This window comes from Serinus canaria, chromosome 6 (assembly GCF_022539315.1).
Source record: "Serinus canaria isolate serCan28SL12 chromosome 6, serCan2020, whole genome shotgun sequence".
Taxonomy (NCBI): domain Eukaryota; kingdom Metazoa; phylum Chordata; class Aves; order Passeriformes; family Fringillidae; genus Serinus; species Serinus canaria.
In genome coordinates, this window is record NC_066320.1 from 2,390,357 (window position 1) to 2,411,553 (window position 21,197).

A 21,197-nucleotide genomic window follows, 5' to 3' on the forward strand; every position below is an offset into this window, starting at 1 on the left:
AGGACTCCTTTCATCACCCAGTCCTCCCTCAGGTTCAGCTCCTCTTGGATTACAGCATCTCCTGGGCAGCTGGAGTGTCCCAAACCCAGTGAGGCAAGAGCCAGGTTTATTGTGGCACTGCCCAAGGGACAAACACCAGCCAGATCAAACCCTGGGGACTCCCTGAGGACCTGCAGAAGCAGCAGAAACCATCTCAGTGGAGGATGCTCTCCCTCCCACCATCCTTCCCCTTGGTGCTCCATTTTTGGAGGGGCCAGGAACTGCTGCTCCCCAAAAACATGGGAAGCCAAAGCTGCAGGAAAATCCTGGCCCAGAAGTCTGTGATAACCCAAACTCCCCCAACCTTTGGGCCCTGTGGTTGCCATCAGTGCCCCACATCCAATGTGCCAAGTGATTTCTGGCAGAGCTGGAAGGAAGCCTCCCCACCTCTCCCTGCTGACCCAGGCGTGGGATGCTCCTCTCCTGCTTCCCCTTCCATCTCAAACATCATTAGCAAAGGATCATTTCCTTCAGATTAAGGTCACCTGCCAACAAGTTCCTTTTGCCATGCCCTGAGAGAAGCCTTCAGCACTTCCCTCACCTTGCCTAAGGTTTTCCCAGCATTTTCCTCAATCCTTCTTTAATTTCCATGTGCACCAATCTGTTTTCCCATGGATCTCCTGCTCCAAATCCTCCCTCCCACATGGCATTTGTGTTCCCCAATAGTAGGTGGCAAGTGTTATGCTGTTGATGTTTTAGGTTTTTGTTTTGTTTTGTTTTTGGTTTTTTTTTTTTTTAAGTGGGATATTAATAGATCCCTCTCACTGGCCGACCAGCCTAGATAAAAACTTTATTGCTAATTTCCTAATCAGACAGGCGCTTAATTATGAGACATCTTCTGAGTCTGGATGCAGACATACAAACAGCACAGCAGCTAAGGGAAAAAAAAGTTTGGTGAAAGATTTTTTTTTTTTAGGAAATGAAGCTAAAAAAAGAAACAACCCCCACCCTTTCCCAAACAAACAAGCAACAAAAAATAATCCAGCAAGCCCAAAGATAAATCCATGGGGATTTTTGACATTTTAGGCTCAGGTGCTCCTCCTGGGGCAGGGGACAAGGTGATCCAGAGGGGCTGGATCCCACGGGGGTCACGGCAGAGCCTCCCTCCCCCTGTGTCCCACATACAGCACAGTCCCCACGGGCTGTGAGCAGATGGTTTCCAAGCTGACAGGTTGCAAACAGCTCCGTGGAGCCGGCTGGGGAATCAGATATTGTCTCCATGCCTTTAGTCTGGGGAACAAAAGAGATCTCCCAGCTCAAAAAGTTTACTGGAAGACCTCAGTGCTTCTCCTGCTTTTGGGTTTTCTTTCTCAAAGCACTCAGATTGCTCAGGTCTGCTGCCTGTAGGACTCTACAAGCTGCCTGCACGTAACTTTTTCCACTCTTCCTCTGACTCTCCTCTCTGTAGCTGGAAAGAGACCACAAGGACAGCCTTGGTGCAGGGCACATCACCCTTGCTTTTCCAGCGAGCTGCAGGCACTCCCTTTCTGGCAGAAATTTCTTCCTTCGACTTCCCATCAAACTTGCAAACACCATGAACTCAGGACAACCCAGACAAGCCTCTTCCCAGCATTATTCAGAGGAACCCCAAGGCTTGGAAACAGCCCTGGAGACCCCAGCTCTAAACACACAGGACAGCAGAATGCCAGGACCCAAATCATCTTTTAGGGAAGGTTTAGGCACAGGACCCAAATCATCTTTTAGGGAGGGTTTATTTTATAAAACCAACCTTGAGCAGGCCACTCTGCATCCCCCCCCCCACACCTACAGGGATGCAAAGCCCAGCCAAGCTGCAGGATTCCGGCTCCTTTGGCTTCCCTGCTGGTTTTAGCTCTGCAACTCTACCCTGGGCGGAACATATGGTTTGAATTCTCCCCCCTAAACTTTCCACAGGCTCCTTCCCCCGCCTCCCCGTGGCACACAAGCCCCAGCCCTTGTTCTCTGCGAGCAGGGAATGGTGCTGGCAGCCCTTCCCATCCATCCCTAGCTGAGGGAAGGAGAGAGGCTGCACTAAAACCCCTCGGCTGAGGCTGCTAAGTGGGCTTTGCTGCTCTGTGCAGGGGTCATTAACAAGCTGGCTGGAGCGTCCCCTTCCTTCCAGCCAGGCCATAAATACTGAGGAAAACACAGCCAGTGGAGTTGGAAAGGCAGGGGGGAGCAGCACAGCAAGAACTTGCTCTCCAAGGGAAGTTTCCTTCCCCAGCCAGCACAGGACCACTGAGGTCCTGTTGGTTTTCCCAGCTTTTACAGAGATGGGGCAACTGAGAGGTGTTTTAAAAGATTTTATTTAAGATTTTAGTTTACTACACTACTATTACTTCTACCACCAATCACCTATATTTTTACCCCACATCATCCTACTACAACACATCTTTCACAATTCTAATTCTCTAAAATATCTAATTGTCCTGGTTTAGTATTCAGTTTAATATTTTAGCTTAGTATTTAGTATTTAGTTTAATATTTGTACAAAGCCATATTTTAAAACTTATTAAAACTTATTTCTAATTCAATCTCTCTCTCAACAATATCATCTCTATTCCATAACCTTCCTAAGTCAACACATTTTACCTCAATGCTTACATACAACTGTACAAGACTGTGCAAGCTTTCTATCAAATTTTAAAAATTCTTTACAAATCCATTTCTCACAGGGCCCCACATCCAACTTCATCCATCTGTACAAGCCATGAAGAAGCATCCTTTAGGGTGCAGGAATGGTGAATGGGTCCAGCAGTGCTCAGAGGATGTTCAGGGTTAAGCAGCAACTTCACCTCCTCTTTTCCCTTCCCTGCGTGCAAAAATCATCTTTTATTTTCCTGTTAGGTAGTTTTCATCTAATTTTCTGCTCCATCCAGCAGTCAGGCTTTTCCCCCTGAAAATGACTACGACAGCCTAAGCTGGTCTTTGTTGAGCCAGAAGCCTGATCCAGCAGGAAGCAGTAAGTGGGATTCCTATGGAGCATTACCCTGCCTCTCCAAAGAGCCAAGCATCACCTTCTCCCAGCCCACAGGGCTGGGTGGAGTTAAAAATCCACCCAAAGGGCCCTCAGAGCCCCTTCTTGCTCCCAGTGTCCTCAAAGCACCGTGCTGGAGAGAAGCCCTGGGAGGGCTGTGGGACAGACGGACGGATGGATGGATGGATGGATGCCCCTGGCCAAAACAGCGGTGGCTGTGATGGAAACCAGAAGCCTTGTGGTCTGTGAGCCTGACAGCCTTCCAGAGGCATGCAGAGCATTGCTGGCACACCTGCCTGTCCAAGGCAAAACAACCCCAAATCCTCTGAATTGGTGAATTTCAGCAGCACAGGACCAGCAAGCCCGACAGCTCCTTGGAGCCGAGAACAGCACGGATTCCTCTGAGCAGGTATTAAAAACCACACTTCAAAAAGGTAGAAAAGTCATCTATTTTTGAGCTGCTCCATGTTTAGGATTGGTGTTACTCAAGGTTTTAGCTGAACAGAGCTGAACCTGTGGCTTCCCCTGCTCCTTATCCCTGAGGATCCCTCCCTGTCGGCTGCGACCCCATCTGCAAAGCCGGTGCGTGGGTTTTTCCATCCCCGGCAGGACCGGCCCCAACACGCCCCAGACTCCCAGGGTTTTGCTATAAACTACAAAGGAACCTGCCCAATTTGCCCCAGTTTGCATAACCAGTTTATCCCAAGCATTTGTTTTAAAAGCTCAGCTCCGGTTAGTCACTGCTCAGCCCAAGTAAAACCCAACCCTCTTCCCGGCTTTTGGATCTTGCTTTTCCAGCTTTGGGCACAGCCAACATTTTTTATCTTGGTGTATAAATTTTAGAAATAAGTGCCTTGATGCCTTGTTTTATACACACACACATATATCATATGTGCTTTATGTATATCAAGGTATCCAAAGGATCCACAAGCCAGGATAGGGATTAGCCACGAGGCTCTAAGTCCTTAAATCCAAACCGAGTCATTCACCAGTAGCAAACCATTAAGCAGAGACACACATGGAAAAAAAAAAAAAAAAAAAAGAAAAAAAAGAAAAGAGGGAATGAAAAGGGGGAGGAAAACAGTTTTATAGCCCTTGGCAGCTCACACTCCACATCATCACACTCAGGATCCCAGTCACCCGAGCAGCTCCCCAGCCAAATCCCCTCTCCTGTAACAAATCCCGTTAGCGCCAACGCCGAAGCACGGAAGGAGGCGCTTGCAAGGCTCTGGCTGGAGAAAAGCAGCCAAAATGATGTGCAGGGGAATCAGACATCCTGCAGGAAAACCTGCTTCCACAACTGAGTCAGCATCTCCTCCCAAAGACCAGGGGAAGATGGCAGGAACTGCAGGCCTGGGGGATGTGCTTGGATGGAGGTGGCAGGGAGCCCCAAGTGCCACCTCCTCTTCTTCTTTCCAGCCCAGAGTGGCCCCAGGAATGACAATGTGCACCCAGCAGTGACATCATGTCACCAAATGCCCCAAAACACAGACTGATGGAACTCGGGGGAGAGCCCAGGGAGCAGGGTAGGGATACCACAGCCCCAGCGAGGAGCTGGGAGCTCTAGGAAGAGCTTAATCCCAGATTTCAGATTTCCAGCAATGCTCAACGCACTCTGTGAAGATGCCCCCCAGCCAGGGGCCAGACAGCAGAAGAGACAGGACATTTAAGCTTTTCCAAGATAAGCTGGCAGAACCTTTTGTGAACCCCTTCTCCAAGCTCAGCGACCCAGACCGCTGATTACTTTTAATTGCTGTGTAATTGGACTCTGGGAGCCATGCTTCCATTTTAAGCCTGTCTCTACATTTCTGTCAAAGGGGGGAAGAAAAACCTTCAAAAGTAATATCCCAGTGCAGGAACACCGTAGCACCCTCCAGCATCTGCCAAACCAGCCGTGGCAGCGGGGAGGCAGAGGCTGCACCCTTTGTTTGGGATAAACAGGGGTGGAGGGAGGTGCTGGGATCCCACACCTGGGCAGCAGCCACCCCAAAGGCGGCAGCGGCCCCAGGGCAGACAGCACGGCCACATTGCAGGATCCTCCCTGCCGACCAGCACTAATTACTGCCCTGGCTTGCAGGGCCCTGCAAAGCCCTCAGAGATGCCCCTCCAGGTGAGGGCGGGGACGCTTGTTCGGCTCCACAGACGAAAAGCAGGCAGCAGACTGCTTTTTTTTTTTTTCTTTTTTTTTTTTTTTTTTTTTTTTTTGGTTGTTTTAAATAGCAACCACGTTCTGGCTGCTGGAAAACACCCTCCCTTCTGTTCTCTAAGCCAACCCAAACAGATGGAGCCAATAAGGCAGCCGGGTGATGGCGTGGGCTGGTGACGGCCCGTGGGGGAGAGCAGCCCCTGCTCACAGACCCCAAGAGGGACAACCAGACCCCCTGAAGATGGCAGGGAGGCACAGCCCATCAACCCAGTGGAAGAACTTGGCTCCATCTATCTCCATGAAACTGTCCAAAGCCCTGGTATGAATCATGGAAGTTAAAAACACCTCCAGGATCACCGAGTCCAAGCTTTGACAGAATACCGACTTGTCAGCTGTGGGATTGTTCTCCATCCCAATTGCTCCAGCCCTCCAGCTAGCAGTCAGGAGGAATTACAGTTTCCCAGACACCGTGGGAGTCCACTGGAGGGTCAGTGGCACCTCATGCCTTCAGCCACTGCTGTGGATGCCCTCACTTGTGTCCCAAACCTCACAGCCTGGAAAGCTCTGAGGACACTGCTGACAGCACCGCTGCATCCCAGGCGTGTCCCTCCTCCCAGGAATCTGTCCTGAGGAATTCCTGGGCTCTGCAACCTCCTGCCTAAGGAGAACTCCCACGCTGTGCAGTGCAACACAACCCTTTTAATAGCCTTCTGCCCCCGCAAGCCACCTGGCAGGGAAGCCTGGATTTGGCTGGAAATGTCCCTTCCCTCCATCCTGTCACTGCCCCAGGAGGGGCAGGTACACTCAGGAGCACACCTAGCCCAAAATGCCCCATTTTAGTGGCTAAATTTGACCTGTAGAGGTGTTTAAATCTGTTGATGTGGCAAAGGGGGCAAGCAGGGGTCACTTCCATGCCAGTGGCAGTTCCTGGGGAGGAGAGGAACCCCACGAAAGGAAAGACTCACAAAGCAACAGCAGGACAAAGTCTGGGTGCAGAAAGCCTTGCTCTCACCTCAGCTGTGCCCTCACCTCCCATCACTGAAGAGCCACCACGTGTGTCTCCACACAGCTCCAACAGGGAGGGATGCCTGGTGGGGGAGGAGCATCATGGTGCCTTCCAGGAAGGAGAACTCCCCCATCTCCCACCCTGCACTCAAATCCTCTCACTCACGTTTGACCTGCACAGCCTTTGGCTCAACACATCAAGGTGTGCTGCACCTCATCCCTAGCACAAGACAAAGCACCCAAAAATGATGTCACATGCAGCAACATCACCTCCAAGAGCATTTCCCCACCACCACAGAAGCTGTTTCCCACTCCCCACACCTCTTTCTAGCATCCTGTACCTGAGGGATCCTCAGCTGATGCCCCCAGCATCATTCCCACGGAGCCCCCATGCCCACCCATCTCGGATGTCCTGGGCTCTCCCCAGCCTTGAGAGGGAGGCTGATGGATCTATCAGGCATTAAACATCTCAAAATGAGATTTTCCACGCTCTTTCAAAGGGAAACAATCCCTCAGCTCTCACACTGGGTGCAGGCTTGTGAAGGAGGGGAGCAAAGGTTATTCATGGGGTCTTGAAGGAAACCACACCGGAGGGACCCCCCGGAAGCAGCAGAGATGCTGGGATGTGACTTTTGTGTCTGGCTCCAGCCCAACTGGGCTGACAGCCTGTGCTCATAGCTCTGGGGATTCCAGCTGGGAAGGGATCACTCGAGGTACAAACCAACCCTTTTCCTCCTCCTTTGTTATTCCCAAAAGATGTGGGAATAAACAGGGGAGAGAAGCGAGGGCAGCTGTGCTGTATGTGTGTGTGTGTACACAGGTAACAGACAGAATGCTCCCCAAATCCATAAGGTCTTCTTGCTTTCCTGAAGGACTTGCTTCTCTGGAGAAAAGGACAGCCCAGACCTTGAATTCCAGGACAGAAAAGCTCTGCTCACTTTTATTCTTCAGGTATATTATTACCCTTCAGTAATAATATAAGTGGTGAGTGTCTCAACTCACACCCTTCACCTCCCAGGGTATAAAAAACGACAACAAACAACACAACACACCAGCACTGCCTCAAACTTACACAGCAACCAAAGCCAAAGGGAAAAAATAGCTCAAAACCATTTGATTTTTAAATGCTGGGGGACTCTGTCAGCCACGTCCACCCAGATCAACCTGTGCATGGCAGACAGTGGGACGCAGCTCCTGATTTACATTTCACTTGGATAAACTCAAGTGCCATGGTCACAGGCCAGTTTTGGGCCTCCAGTGCCACTGCCACGTCTGCTATCCCGTGCTCGTACCCCATGTGGCTTCACAGCCATTCCCAAGGCTTGGGACCTGGTAATTCCTCCTCGGTGCAGCAAGGAATTAGCTGAAAAGAGGATGTTTCACTAAACAAGCAAGAATTTGGCCATCAATCCCCAGCAGAGAGGGGCTGAAACACAAGGAGAGAAGACACCAAGGCCTTCACAGATGCTCCAGCCAGGCAGGCAAGGGAAGGGAAGGGAAGGGGCCTGGCACAGCCCATGGGAAGGTGGGAAGCAGAGCTCACACACCAAACACATTTTATGCAGCTCAGGCTGTAGGACACCCAGCCTGTGCTGAGCATGGTGGTGACATGAGGCTTGCTTTGCTTCCATGCTTCTTCCCTTTCTCCATGGAGGAAGAGTGGGCTGCCTGCAGAAACACACACTTGTCACCACTGTCCCTTGACCAGGACACTCCCCCCCAGCCATCAGGAGTTTGGTTTAAAGCTTTCAGCTCCAGCACCCTCAGTTACACCAGGCAGGGAGGAGGCCCAGGTGCTCCCCACCGGCCCAGGTGTTTCACTACAAACCTGACCCAGCTACACCACACCTGTGTGGGTCTGGGGGAGCCCTCTGGAACTGGGATCAGCCTCCCTAAGAGTGGGAGAAGCCAGCCAAGGCAGGAGGGAGCAGAGGAGACCTGGGCTGAGGCAGGGAGGGACTCGCAGGAGATTAAAGGCAGAGTGCAGGACACGCTGGAGCAAGCCCCGTGCTAAATAATTCCTGCTTCCCTTCCCTTTCCTCATTTTCCAGCGTGGCTTCACCCAGCTCTTCCCAGCCCTGGCTGGCGTTTGATCTCTGCCTTTCCCTCAGCAGAGGTGCTGAGCCCAATAAAAATTTAAAAAACCAAAAAAAACGGGGTTTAAGCTCCTTTAAAAAAAAAAATAGGAGAGGGATGGAAAAAAAAATCCCCTAAAAATCCAAGTTCAGCAAACACGTGGCTGCTACCAGCCCAGCCCAGTGGTTTGGGATGGGGAACGGGCTCCAGAGGAGGAGGAGGAGGAGGAGGAGGAGGAGGAGGAGGAGGAGGAGACGGCAGCAGCAGCTCTTCCCCTGGCTGAGGAGCAGGTCTGGGGCTGCCAGCCCAGCGCATTCCTGTGCTGTGAGTCAGGCCTCCGAAAAACCAGGAGGCTTCAAAAATAATTCCCGGTGCTTCAGCCTTTGGGATGCTTTGCTCTGCGGGCTGCCCTGTCCGAGGGCAGAAATGTTGTACCCTAGCTGGGACCCTGAGGAGCAGCATCACCCCCTGTGCAGGGAGAAGAACACAGCGAGCCCACACTCCTGAACTGAGATTTTTACTGAGAATAGAAATGTAGCCAAGCCTGCAGAGATGGAGAGGGAGGATTCATGGAGGGTTCAGGAAGGGGCTCAGCCAGCCAGGGGCCTCCAGGCTGCCCCCAAGACAGGTCCCAAGGAGGGACCTCACCACCATGCCCAGCACAGGCAGGGTGTCCTACAACCTGAGAGGCAAAAAATGTGTTTGTCTGGTGTGTGAGCTCTGCTTCCCACCTTCCCATGGGCTGTGCCAGGCCCCTTCCCTTCCCTTGCCTGCCTGGCTGGAGCATCCATGGAGGCCTTGGTGTCTTCTCTCCTTGTGTTTCAGCCCCTCTCTGCTGGGGATGGATGGCCAAATTCTTTCTTGTTTAATGAATGCCTGGTGTGAAACCAGACATCAGAGCAGCTTTCCAGGCTTTTCTCTGGGTTTTCTCTGCCTTTCCCAAGCCGAAGCTGCTCAATTCCCAGCCCTAGTGCAGCCCCAGGTCACACAGGATTTGCTCCGGCCTAGTGTGAGGGGAGACATCCCTCAGAAGTGCTGCTTCACCACAAAGGCTCTGCTTTTTGGAGACACAGCTCACACAACGCTTTCTAAAGCTCTGGCAGAGCCAGGGAAGGATCACCCAGGCTCCCTTCAGCCCAAGGTGAATTCCCAGCCCCACTGCAGGTCACACTGGATTTGCTCCGGCCTAGTGTGAGGGGAGACATCCCTCAGAAGTGCTGCTTCACCACAAAGGCTCTGCTTTTTGGAGACACAGCTCACACAACGCTTTCTAAAGCTCTGGCAGAGCCAGGGAAGGATCACCCAGGCTCCCTTTAGCCCAAGGTGAACAGAAAGGAATCACAGACTGGTTTGGGTTGGAGGGACCTTAAAATTCATCTCATTCCAGCTCCACTGCCACAGACAGGGACACCTTGCACTGGACCAGCACCCAACCCAAGCTGGCCCTGAGCACTTCCAGGAGGGCTAAGACTCCTGGAAGTGTTGAGCAGACCCAGATCCCCTGCACAGAGCCCAGCATCCCAAGGGCCAGGGCTGTGTCAGCTCGGTGCCACCGTGCTCTGACTCACGGGCAGGGCTGGCTTGCACAATGCAACTGATTACAGCAAATTACAGCTTTGCAGATTATGGAAAACCAAAATTGGAGCCAGTGGGCCTCCAACTGCCACGGAGGAGCTGATGGCAGCCACCGAGCGGCTCAGGCATCCCTTGCACCCCTGTTAATCCCCCCTTCCCACGGTGGGATGGCAGGAAGGGGGCAGAGGGAATGGGCTGATGATTTATCTCCCCCCCCCCTCCAGCCCCCCCAGGAAATGTTTTCACTCACATTAGCATCGCTAAAGCTGGGAAGATATAAATGAATAGGAAACAGCAGGAACCTGTGGCTTTATGGCACTAACATCTGCTGTAATGAACTCCTCAGACTCCACACAGCCCCTCTGTCCTCTCCTCACAGCATTCCTGACCTGCCACTGGCCTGCCAGCCTGGCTTTGCCCAGCAAAGCCCAGCTCAGGACTCTCCCAAAACACCACAGGGCTGCCAGGATTATCCCAACGGGAGGGAGAAAGCCGTGGGGATGCCACTGCTGGAAATGGAAGGGAAGCAGAGCTCCTTGCAGCATCTTGGCTCACTTAACTGACCCAAAATGCAGATCTGTTTTTTATATATTTATATATATATATAATTCCTGTTGGACTAGGATGGGGATGGAAAGGAAACCAGCATCTACAGCACCCCAGGGATGAAGGACGCAGCTGAACCCTCCAAGCTCCTTACAGGGTCAGCTTTTGCCTTCTGAGCAGAGTAAATGCAAGCTGGATTTCCTCCCTGCCCCCCACAACTACCATTTCCAAGTGATTCTGCCCCCTCTAAAGTAGTCTTTTTCCATTTCTCTCCTTTTTTTAGTTGTTGTTCCAGTGTGTCCCTGTGCTGCTACCACGCACAGAGAGCACCGGCTTCTGAGGGAGAGAGAGAGAGCTCCACAACAAAGCAGCTGAAGGAGATAAAAAAACGCCAAGCAAATCCTTCCACACACCCCTGTCCTCAAGCCTCCACCTCCAAAGGGCAGGATTTGATAGGCAACAGGTCCTGGAGCATTTCTTCCCCAGCCATCTGCTCACGCTGGCAGCAGCGGGCAGGCAGCCTCCTGCCACCCATGTCCCCGTGCTGCTGGGGGACAGCAGTGCTGCTGTCCCCCCTGCACCCCCTGTCCCTGGGTGTTTTCCTGCTGCTGGCAGAGCTGAAGGATGGAAGGATGCTCCTTCAGCAGGATGACAGCTGTCCAAAACCACCTTTGTCAGCCGAGTCCCCACCTCCAGCATCACCCTCTGGATTTCAGCCAACCTCCAAAACCCTCTGTTTTTTCCCCCACGGGGAAAGACCCTCAAGCAAGCTCCAAATCCTCACCCCAAATCGTTTTCCTACCCAGAGGAGTAGGATGAATCCTGGAGAGCAGCCTGGCAGGTACAGCCCCAGGCTGAGGGACACGCTGGGATCTGGGTTCCCCTACCCAGCAGCACTTCTGGGGATGGATGAGTGGACCAGATGCTTTCTGGGTTTCAAACCCCCATCCAAAACCACACTTCTACCCCCACACTGCAAAACCCGACACAAACAACATGTGCCTCCTTTGTTATTGAAAGAGAAAATTGTTTTCTGGGTGAAAACAATTCTGGGTGAAAACAATTCTGCCTCTCTAAAAACCAAGCAAGGATGGGGAAGGGAGTGGATGCTCACCCGGGCTGAGCACCCATCTCAGCTCCCTCCTCTGCGCCATCACATGCCACCACTACACAACTCTCCTGGAGAAACACTAATTATAGCTCTCCAGCTAAAAACTTTATTATACACACACGTACATATGCCAGATTAGCAGCACAGTGCCTTGAGAGAGCTCCCCAGACTCAAACTGAGCCAGGTGGGTCAGGTTTAACTTGTTTTTTTTTCTTCTTCATTCCCTTCCTCCCTCCTTCCTGCCCAGTTTTATTTCAACCCCTGCATGAACTTGACTCACACAAAAACAAGAGGACAGAGCCAGGCAGGAACACAGCGGTATCCCCCCCAACTCCCCTCAGCATCCACGGAAAGCTTGGCTAAACCCGGCCTGGTTAATCCAGCCTGGCTAATCCAGCCTTCCCAAAGCCCCGGTGCTGTGCAGAGCCCCCGGGCCCCTCGCTGCCCATCCCCACGGCACCGCTCCCAGCCAAGCAGGAGTTGGCAGCTCTCAAACCTCTCCCTTCCCACCGAAGGAGAGAGTTCCTTCTGGCTGGAGGACGCTGCTGCAGCAAGGTCCGGGCCCCTGGATAAGTCAATAGTGCCATTCCTGTTCCCTATTTGCCGACATACACTGGATCTTTGTGCGGCGGAGGCGGAAAAAATATTAATCTAATTAGACTCCCTCCCTAAAATTCCTCGTCACCTTAATTACGCTTCAGAAAAGAAGGCTTGGTTCATTTTCCTAGAAAATCAGCTCGTCAGGAGACGCTTTCAACTCCTTAACAAGAGCGATCTGTGCTTCGCGACGCGTCCTCAAACCCTCGCCGGGAGCTGCGGGGAGCGACAGATCCCGAATTCCCGGCGGGATAACGACCTTGCCCAACACGCTCACGGTCTCTGCCAGCCTCCGAAAACCCATCAAACTTCACAGGGCTGCCCTTCTGAGCTCTACACTAGAATACATCTTTTTACACGCGGAGAATAAACGCGGGCGGCTGTGCTCTGCCACCGCCGGAGGATGACAAAGGACTAAGTGCTGAGGATGTCCAGGAGTTGCGGAGTGCGTTTGGGGGGGAATATAAGGAGGAAAGGGTGAGTTTGATCGCAGGAGTCCGAACGAGAGAGGGCAGCAGGAGAGACGTGCCTCTGTTTCTTGTCTGTGGCAGGGATTGCTAACGGAAGGGCTGGATTTAAGTGCATCTCAATCACAAGATTGGGCTGCGTACAGGAAACTTTGAACAGCCATAGGAAAAGACCACTCGGCTGCCCGGCCATCAATCGCTCAGCTTATAAAAATGCAGATTTAATAATAATCAGTAAAAAAAAAAAAAAAAAACCCTTAAAAATTCCAGGCTGAATAGTTACTTATTTGACCTGCCGGGGAATCACAGCCGGCGCTACTACAAACAGGGCTGGGTTTGTTTTGCTTTTGCCAAGAAAAATAAATATATATATATACACAGAGAGAGAAATATAAGGAAGCGGCACGGCGAGGCGGGCAGGGAGCGGCGCTGGCAGCTCGCATCCCCCGGAGCATCCCCCCCGGAGCGGGGAGCGCTGCCAGCCCGTATCCCCGCGGAGCATCTCCCGCGGAGCATCCCCCGCGGAGCGGGGAGCGCTGCTAGCCCGCACCCACCAAGAACATCATCCCCCCTGGACCGGAGCATCCCCCCGGCGCGGAGGTCGCTGTCAGCATCATCCTCCCCAGGAGCATCCCCCCGCCACGGCGCGGAGGGCGCCCGGCTCCCCCCCCCTCGCTAACACCTCCACCATTATATTAAAGAAAAAAGAAATAAAAACACCAACTCGGCGTCCCAAGGCCGGGCACCTCAACCGCAGCGAACTTTTTTGGGGAGATGCCGCTCACCCTACAGCCCCTCAAAGTTGTGCCCCCCTTACCTGCGGCGGCCAGCGCCCGGCGGAGCAGCAGCGCGGGGAGGAAGGAGAGGAGGAGGAGGAGGGAGAGGCGGCGGGGGCCGGGCGGCGGCATGGCGGCGGCAGCGGGATCGGCAGCGGCACCGGGAGCGGAGCGCTGCCCGCCCGCCTCGCCACACTGCCGGGCTGCCCGGCGCCGGGCGGGGCGGGCCGGGGCGGGCCCGGGGCGGGCCGGGGCGGGCTCTGCCAGCAGCTGCGCCCGGGCTCAGCCGCGCCCCGCCCCGCCCAGCCCGGGATGCGCGGGGCCAGCGCAGGCATCCCGGGGGATGGATGGATGGATGGATGGATGGATGGGAGTCGCGGTGCAGCGGGGCCGGCGGGCACCAGGGGGAGCCGCGCAACGCCGGCGGAGCCGGGACGCCCCCCCCGAGCCCCCCGCGGAAATTCTGTACGGCGAGAAAGCAGCGCCCTGCCGCGCTCCTGTCACAGCGCCGGGAACGGGCTGGGTTGGAAGGGACTGCGAGATCATCTCCGTCCTCCAAGCCCCGTCCAACCTGGCCTTGGACACTTCCAGGGATGGGGCAGGCACAGCTTCTCTGGGCAATCTGTGCCAGGGCCTCACCTCCCTCAGATGGAACAATTCCTTTGAAATATCCGCATCTAACTCTGCCCTGTTTCAGTTTGAAGCCATTCCCCTTTGTCCTATTACTACACCCTCTCCTAAAAAGTCCCTCTCCACCTTTCTTGTACCCCTCCTCTCACCTCCTCCCCCAAAAAGGGCCATTAAAATCCAGGCTGCAGGATGTACCTGCAGGAGCATAAAAATAACAGATGCAGACGCACACAAGTAATAAAAGATAAAACTCACACACTGAGGGAGGTATCCTGCAACTGTTTCTTGATATGTGGCCTTTTGGGCTTAAGGGGTCTCATAAAAAGGATGGAGAGTGACTTTTTACTGGGGCAGATAGTACAAGGACAGGGGGAATGGTGTTCAGCTGAAAGAGGAGAGATTTAGAGGAGATGTTAGGAGGAATTGTTCCCTGTGAGGGTGGGCATGCCCTGGCACAGAGTGCCCAGAGCAGCTGTGGCTGCCCCTGGATGTGCCCAAGGCCAGGCTGGACAGGGCTTGGAGCAGCCCGGGATAGTAGAAGCTGTCCCTGCCCATAGCAGGGGGTTGCAACTAAATGATTTTTAAGGTCCTTTTCAACCCAAACCGTCCCATGATATGCCCATATCTCTGTCCTTGCAAAGAATTGTAAACAACCTCACAGCTTTGCAAGCTTTGGTGGGGCTGCGATTTTCCAGCCACCGAGTCCCTCCTCAGAATGGGTTTAAACCCCACCCTGTCTCAGTGGAGGAAGTGGGGGAGGCCAAAAGGACTCAGCAATGTTTTTTTTGGGGGGGCAGAGAGACCCCCAAACTCAGCAAAGCCACATGCTCAGCAGTGCCTGTGCCATCAGAGTGCCAACAAGAGCCGCTCTTTTCCGCTGAGGAAGGAGGGGCTGCCACGGCGGCCTAGAAATAGTTAAAACATCCTGGGAACTGCTAACTAGTTTTAATTGCTGGCAGCTGCTCAGCTCCTCGGGCTAGGGCAGCGGGGGGAAGGCGCCCTGGCAGTAATTACAGCCTGTGCCTCGCTGCCAGCCCGGTGCAGCCGGGGCTGTGGGTTTGGCGCCGGAGCTCTCCGGGCTCGGCGAGCTGCTCCAGCCACGGGCTGGATCCCAGGGCTCAGCCTGCTCTGAGCCTTCAGAGCGAGGGCAAACCCTGGCAGGATGCAGAGGTTGTTCCATCGGGGTGCTGCATGCAAGCTGCCACCCAAAAATGAAAATCCACCTTGCAGTGCAAACCCTGGCAGGAGGCAGAGGCTCTTCAGCTGGGGTGTTGCATGCAAGCTGTCACCCAAAAGAATGAAAATCCACCTTGGAGAACCTTTTGGAGCTGTCATGAGCTTTTGCCAGTTAGCCAACCTAAAAGAAATGTTTGGGTGACTTTAGCTAATGCTTCAGGTTTGGATATCTTATGTTTGTCCAACACGACCCCCGAGAAACCATTTTCCACCTGTTTGGTTGGTGTGCTAGTGGATGTTTGGCCAACCCCAAAAGACACTCAAAAAGCTATACCAGGCACATTCATGGGATCATCCCCAAAGAATCCTTGGATTCTGGTGGAGGCATGGGAAAAGTGGGTTCCTCACCTTCCCAAGGCACCTTCTGAGCCTCAAGAATTAGAGATCCCTGGCTCTATGTACATGACTTATTGTGTAGAATTCAATTACACAAGGACAGATTGATCTTTAGTTAAGGGTGTTGCTCCCTTTCAGAGTATATTTTAAAATCGGACCTGATGTTTCTCCCACCCTCTCCCTCAGCCAGAGGCACCCCCAAAAACCAGGAAGAACTCAGGCCACCTGCACATCAGTGGTGGTGCAGCTGCCTTGAGTGCTACCTCGAGCATCCCACACTCGGCTGCACTTCAGCCAGTATTTACAGAGCAGTGGGATGTGCCAGAAAAGGCTGAAGAGCAGGAAAAAAAAAATTAAAAAATCTCATTTCCAGTTGCTGTCGAGGGAGTGAAGCTGTAAGGGAAGAGCCTGGAGAAGGGATGAACCTGATGCAAACCCAGCAGTGCTGCCACTGGGGGTAAGAGCTCTGGGAAAATAAGGCAGGACAAAAAGGTGTTTTCCTGCTGGATCAGGCCAGATGAGTGCAATTTCAAAGTGCTTGCTTTGGGAAGCAGAGTGTGGAAAACGAGCGAGAGCTGGTGGGTTAAACCGGGCAGCGTTTAAGGCGGTCTGGTATTCAAAATACGAATTAAAGCCATGCAAATGAAGGGTTCACTTACCCCCATTGCGCCATTTGAGAAAAATATGACATGACAAACTATCATTAAGGCAAAGGGCTGTTTTTCCTCCCAGGTGTTTACGTACTAGCCCTCGTTTTCCCCCTAATGGCCAGGCGTGAACGTGTCAATCAAATTCCCGGCGCGGCAGGACCGCTCCCAGCAGCCGACCCGAGGTGCGAGGAGTTGCAGCGGGCAGGCTCCAGCCCTTGCCATCAGCCCCAGAGGGACTGGGTGCAGCCAAGGGGAGGGGGATGGCACATGGGAAAGGGTTCCTGGCATTCTGCACCAGGCAAAGGGAGGGGCTGCTCCCAGCTCAGGGGTGCAGCAGGACCAGCACCAGACCTCGCCTGGCCTGACACTGGGCTCTCAGGCACAGCCAGGAGGAAGGGGGGGCATGAAAGCGTTAAAAAAAGAAGGCAATCAGATGAATAATAAACAGAGGGAACTCCCAAAGCTTCATCAGGAGGTGAGACAAAGACTCACTTGTTTGGGATTCAAGGTCACGGTGCCCTTCAGCTCTGACTGCACCGTCATGGGAGGGGTGGGTGCCTTTTCCCACCCAAACTTCCTTCGGAGGCAGAGCAGACCTGAGGCGGGCTGAAACATCCTCTGTTGATTCCTTTCAGACCTTGCTCCTCACCAAATATCTCAGTGATCTTGGATAAGGCTGGGCTTGCTGGCACCAACTTATCAAGACATCTTTATGGTACAAATAAAATTTCATTCAGTGGGAAGAAGGACGGTTTTATTTATTTTTTTAAAAAGCTTGTTCTTTCAAGCCCTCAGATGTTATTTGCAGCTGTGGTCAGCTGGAAAGGCTGCAGCCAGGGGTAGCCAGAGGTGCTATTTTATTTGGGGGTTCAGAGGTCTTGGAGGCAATTTGCATGGCATTATCCATAGCTGTGCTATCAGGACAAACAGTCCTGCCAGCCTAATCAGGCATTAGGAAGGAGAGAGCGCCTGAAGACCAGCACACAGGGGAAAAAGAGGGGATACACAGCAAAGCTACTGATAACATGGGGTCGAGGCACTGGGAAGGGCTTCCCCAGCATGGAAAAGCCTTGCAGGGAGCTCTGATTTCCCTGGGATGCTGCTGCCCAGGTGACCTGGCACTGCCTCCCCACCAGCTCACCCTAGCCATGTCTCCTCTTGCCCCAAAAAAATCCTCTTCCCTCCTCCTGGGAATGCAGCCAGGCTGAAATCCCTCTGCTTTTTGTAAAGAGGGAATTTTAACAGGGAGCTTGTTGTTACCAGGCACGAAGTAAACACTGAGTTAGCCGTGGTTAATTTCATTTTTTTCCCCTACTGCTGACGATTTCCTCACCTGAGAGCTCTGGGAGCACCAGAGGAGGCTGCAGAAATTCCTGCTGACAGACCTGCTGCAAGGATGCTGTTCCTGCCACAGAGAAGTCCTGGATGCTACCTGGAAAGGACAAGGAATTTACTTCTCCACACAAAGCAGAAAAAGGGTGGGAGGAGGACAGAGCAGGTTTTCCTGCAAAACAGGTGGAGCAGTGTATTTTGACAGGTAGGTTGTTGCTGGGGGACCCCTGGATCACCTGGGCATGTCCCCTCAGCTTGCCATGGGCCAGCTTCCCTGGGCAGACAGTGTTTGAAATTGAAAGAGGGGAGATGTAGAGGAGATGTAAGATAGAAATTCTTCCCTGTGAGAGTGGCACAGGGTGCCCAGAGAAGCTGTGCCCCATTCCTGGGAGTGTCCAAGGCCAACTTGGAAAGAGCTTGAAGCCACCTGGTCCAGTGGAAGCCGTCCCTGCCCATTTAGAACCAGGTGATCCTTAGAGTCCCTTCCAACCCAAACCATCCCACAATTGTATGATTCCCTGCTGATCTCCTCCCATGCTCCCTGAGGGTGAAACAGCCAGCATCCTCCCTTCCTTCCCCCTCCCCATGGGCCCCCCCACCTCACACTGGGGCTCCCCAGGTTAAGCCCAGGGCAGGGAGGTGAAGGTGAGGGAGTGCCCTGCCCTTCACCTCCAAACAGAGTGGCACATTCCATGCTTGGGGGCTCAGGAGAAGATGCAGCACCTTCATGGGAGCTGAGGATGGAGGAGACCGCCTTGATTAGCAGGACATCGTGCATCCCCTGTCAGGGAAATGACCAGAGAGGGCAGAACACCCCAAGATGAACACCTCAAGATGATGGAGACACCATTTACATATTCCCAGATCTTCCAGCCCATGGGATAGCTGGTGTGGGCAATGAGGAGGGGTTTCTGAGTCCTGGCTCCCTCCCAGACTGAGCTCACAGGCAAGAGATGGAGAAGAGAGGCAGGATCTCCACGAGGCACTGGGGAGGGAGCAGGAGTTTGTGGTTCAGTGGCTCCCAAGTCCTTTCTGCTTTGCAGAGCTTTACAAGTGACGCTGCCGTGTGATTCGATTAGGGAAAGCGCTTCACTTTCTCCCCACACCAGAGTCTCCTTGGCTTCAGCTTGAGATGAGATGGAAATCCTACTGGGCATGGGGAGGGGCAGACACAAACCCTCCCCCTCCAACCCCCCTGTGTCCTCTTGGACCCTCGTGTCACCTCTCTCCTCCACCTTGGTGGCGCTTCACAGCATCTGTGTCCTGCAGGAGGCTAGAGGTGAAAGCGGCTCCTCTGGGGCCAGGAAAGGCTGGTTAGGAGATGGTGATTCCCAAGGTAGCCATAAACCACGTCAGGAACCTTTCCCATGGCAGGGGCTGGGTGGCTGGGAACAGCTCCACGTGTCCACAGCGAACCAAGGGGAAGGAGTGAGCTCCCCAAACCACCAGGACACGCCTTGGGGGCATTCACTGAGACCAGGGTTTGCTCCAGAGGGAGCTGTCAGCACCTGGACTGGTGTCAGTGGTGCTTCCTGAGCATCTGAAGAGAAGAGGGAGATCAGCACAGCCACGAAGCAAAACAAGGACCTTCCCATCTTCGTCCTCAGTGTGAAGCAGAGCTGGCAGGAGACTTGGAAATTGCCGGGAGGGATGAATAAGGGAGAGGGAAAGAAAAGCCACAGCAGGACAGTATAAAAGCAGCAGTGCTGAGGAGCAGGTGCAGAGGCAGTGATAATTCCCCATTTCTTCCAAGAGAGGAACTAGGAGTGTCCAAATCGAGTTATCAGGCAGCAGATTTAGGGACAAACAAAAGACGGCGCTTTTTCCACGCCACCCACGATTAAATTATGGAACTCATTGCCACAGGGTGCTATGGAGACCAGCAGCCTAAGTGGCCCCCAGAAAGCATTTAGGCAAACTCACAGGGCACGTGGGTCTGTCAAGGTCTGTTAAACATGATGGAACAGCCACCTCAGGGAGTCCCTAAAGCCCAAGGCTGCCGGCAGCACGTGTCGGACAAGGGCTCAGCAGACCTTGCCAGGATTGCTGGACCAGCACAGCCTGGGAGATAAATAGCACCTAATCAGCTAAATAAACCATGGCCCACATCCCCCTGAGGGCAAGGAGAGGTTACTGGGCTCACAAGTGCCCATGATGATGTGCAGGTTAGGCAGACAGTGGACTCTGGAGTTTCTGTCCATGTACCAGTGCAGGGATTGTCCAGAATCCCTCACCAGGGATTTTTGGCTGGGGCTGCCCTCACAGTTGGCTGGGTGAGACAGGGTGAGCAGGGCTAAGCTGTGGAGACAGCTTCCTCTTTTACAGGAAGGAAAGGAGGAAAAAACATCCCCCACTTCCCATGAAGACACCACGTTCCAGACCCGCCTGCCATGAGCAGGTCCCCTGCTCCTTGCTCGCCATCCAGCATGTCAGCTCAATAATTTATTGTCCAGGAGGTGCAATAACCATCCATAATTCAGGAGCAATAATGTTCTACAAGTCAGAACTGGCAATTTGGCTCCGTGGACCACGCTCCACCTTCCCAAGGCTGCCTCATGCCACATCCAAGGACTCGATTCTTCTTGCCAAAAGGCACGAAGGCAGCAGGATGCAGCCCTGAGGGGCATCCCAGCAACAGCAGGTTCTGGAGCAGTGTCCCTCTTCAGGTTCCCAAAGCCTTCCTCACATGCTGGTCTGTAAATGATGAAGAAATCTTGGATTTTGGTCCGCAAGGCTGCCAAAACCCACAGGCTGTGGGGCTCTGTGTTGGTGGAGCAGTGATGGAGGTGCTTGGGAGGGGCAGGATGAGGTGTGCCAGCCCTGCAGAGCCCTGGCACTCAGCAGCAGCTTGTGGTGTTTTTGGTGATGAAGGCAACCCTGTCAGCAGAGGAATCCAGTGCCATGGGATCACACAGGTCCCAGAGCAAGGCAAACCCTGCTATCTCAACTCCCGAGGCTGATAAATGGCTCCAAGGCACAGGATCCAAGTGATAACATGGGATTGGGGGTGGCAGAAAGGAGAGGGGGGGCTGCAGCCACGGGATGCCCTCCAGGAGATAACAGAAGCATCACAGCAGCAGCAGGGAAGCGCAGCAGCTCCGGGGAGAGGTGGAAAACGTGAGTTCTCAGATTAGAAAAACACCTCTTGCTCGGCAAGCTCTGTTAGTCAAGACGTAAAACACGGGTGAAGCAGAGCATGCTGGAGCTCCCTTGCTCCTGGGGGAGATGTTTATTAACTCGTCAAAACATAACTGCTGTTGTTGCCAGCAAGAACCTGGAACAGCAGGAGAAAAAAAAAATAAAAGGAAAAAAAAAAGAGAAGATGAAATAGAAAAATGGGAGAAAAAAATAAAGAGCCCATGTGAAAATCAAAGTGTGCTTCCCTGTGCTTGGCTGGGGAGGTGCCTGAGTCTGGGCCATGCAGGGATTTGGGAGCATCCTCCTGGAGATGCTGGGCCAGAGGCTGCTGCACCGCCAGGCTCCGGCTCTCACGCTTCCCACAGGAACCACTCCCTGACCTTGGTGTAATTGGGCCACTTGGCCCAACATAAATTACAGCTCCTAAAATAAATAAGGTGATAGCTGACAATGAGACAGCCAGTTAGTGCTGGGACAGTGCAGGGCTGCAGCCATTCCATCCCAGGGACACTGGAGCAGGGAACGGCAGAGCAGCCACCCGGCTGCTGCAATTATTGGAATCGTTTTTGGTTGAAGTGCTG

At 53.3% G+C, this 21,197-nt stretch overlaps 2 protein-coding genes across 3 annotated transcripts in view; one reads left to right on the forward strand and one right to left on the reverse strand.

The window, feature by feature from the left end:
* The window catches only part of UNC5B (unc-5 netrin receptor B), a 57,840-nt gene extending 44,375 nt beyond the window's left edge, over window positions 1–13,465 (reverse strand). For both annotated transcript variants that reach the window (XM_030241202.2, XM_030241201.2), the window contains exon 1: window positions 13,336–13,465. In XM_030241202.2, coding sequence (XP_030097062.2) covers window positions 13,336–13,426 — 91 coding nt within the window. In that variant the 5' untranslated portion in view covers window positions 13,427–13,465. The remainder of the gene's footprint in view (window positions 1–13,335) is intronic.
* On the forward strand, window positions 10,417–13,325 carry LOC127059749 (uncharacterized). Its single transcript, XM_050976134.1, has 2 exons — window positions 10,417–11,638; window positions 12,183–13,325. Exon 1 carries the CDS (start codon window positions 10,529–10,531, stop codon window positions 11,591–11,593), a length of 1,065 nt encoding a protein of 354 aa, XP_050832091.1. The 5' UTR covers window positions 10,417–10,528; the 3' UTR covers window positions 11,594–11,638; window positions 12,183–13,325.
* Window positions 13,466–21,197: the final 7,732 nt, after the last annotated feature.

Coding starts and splice junctions, on each gene's coding strand:
- LOC127059749 (XM_050976134.1), top strand. CDS start 10,529: ATGCAAGCTGGATTTCCTCCCTGCCCCCCACAACTACCATTTCCAAGT.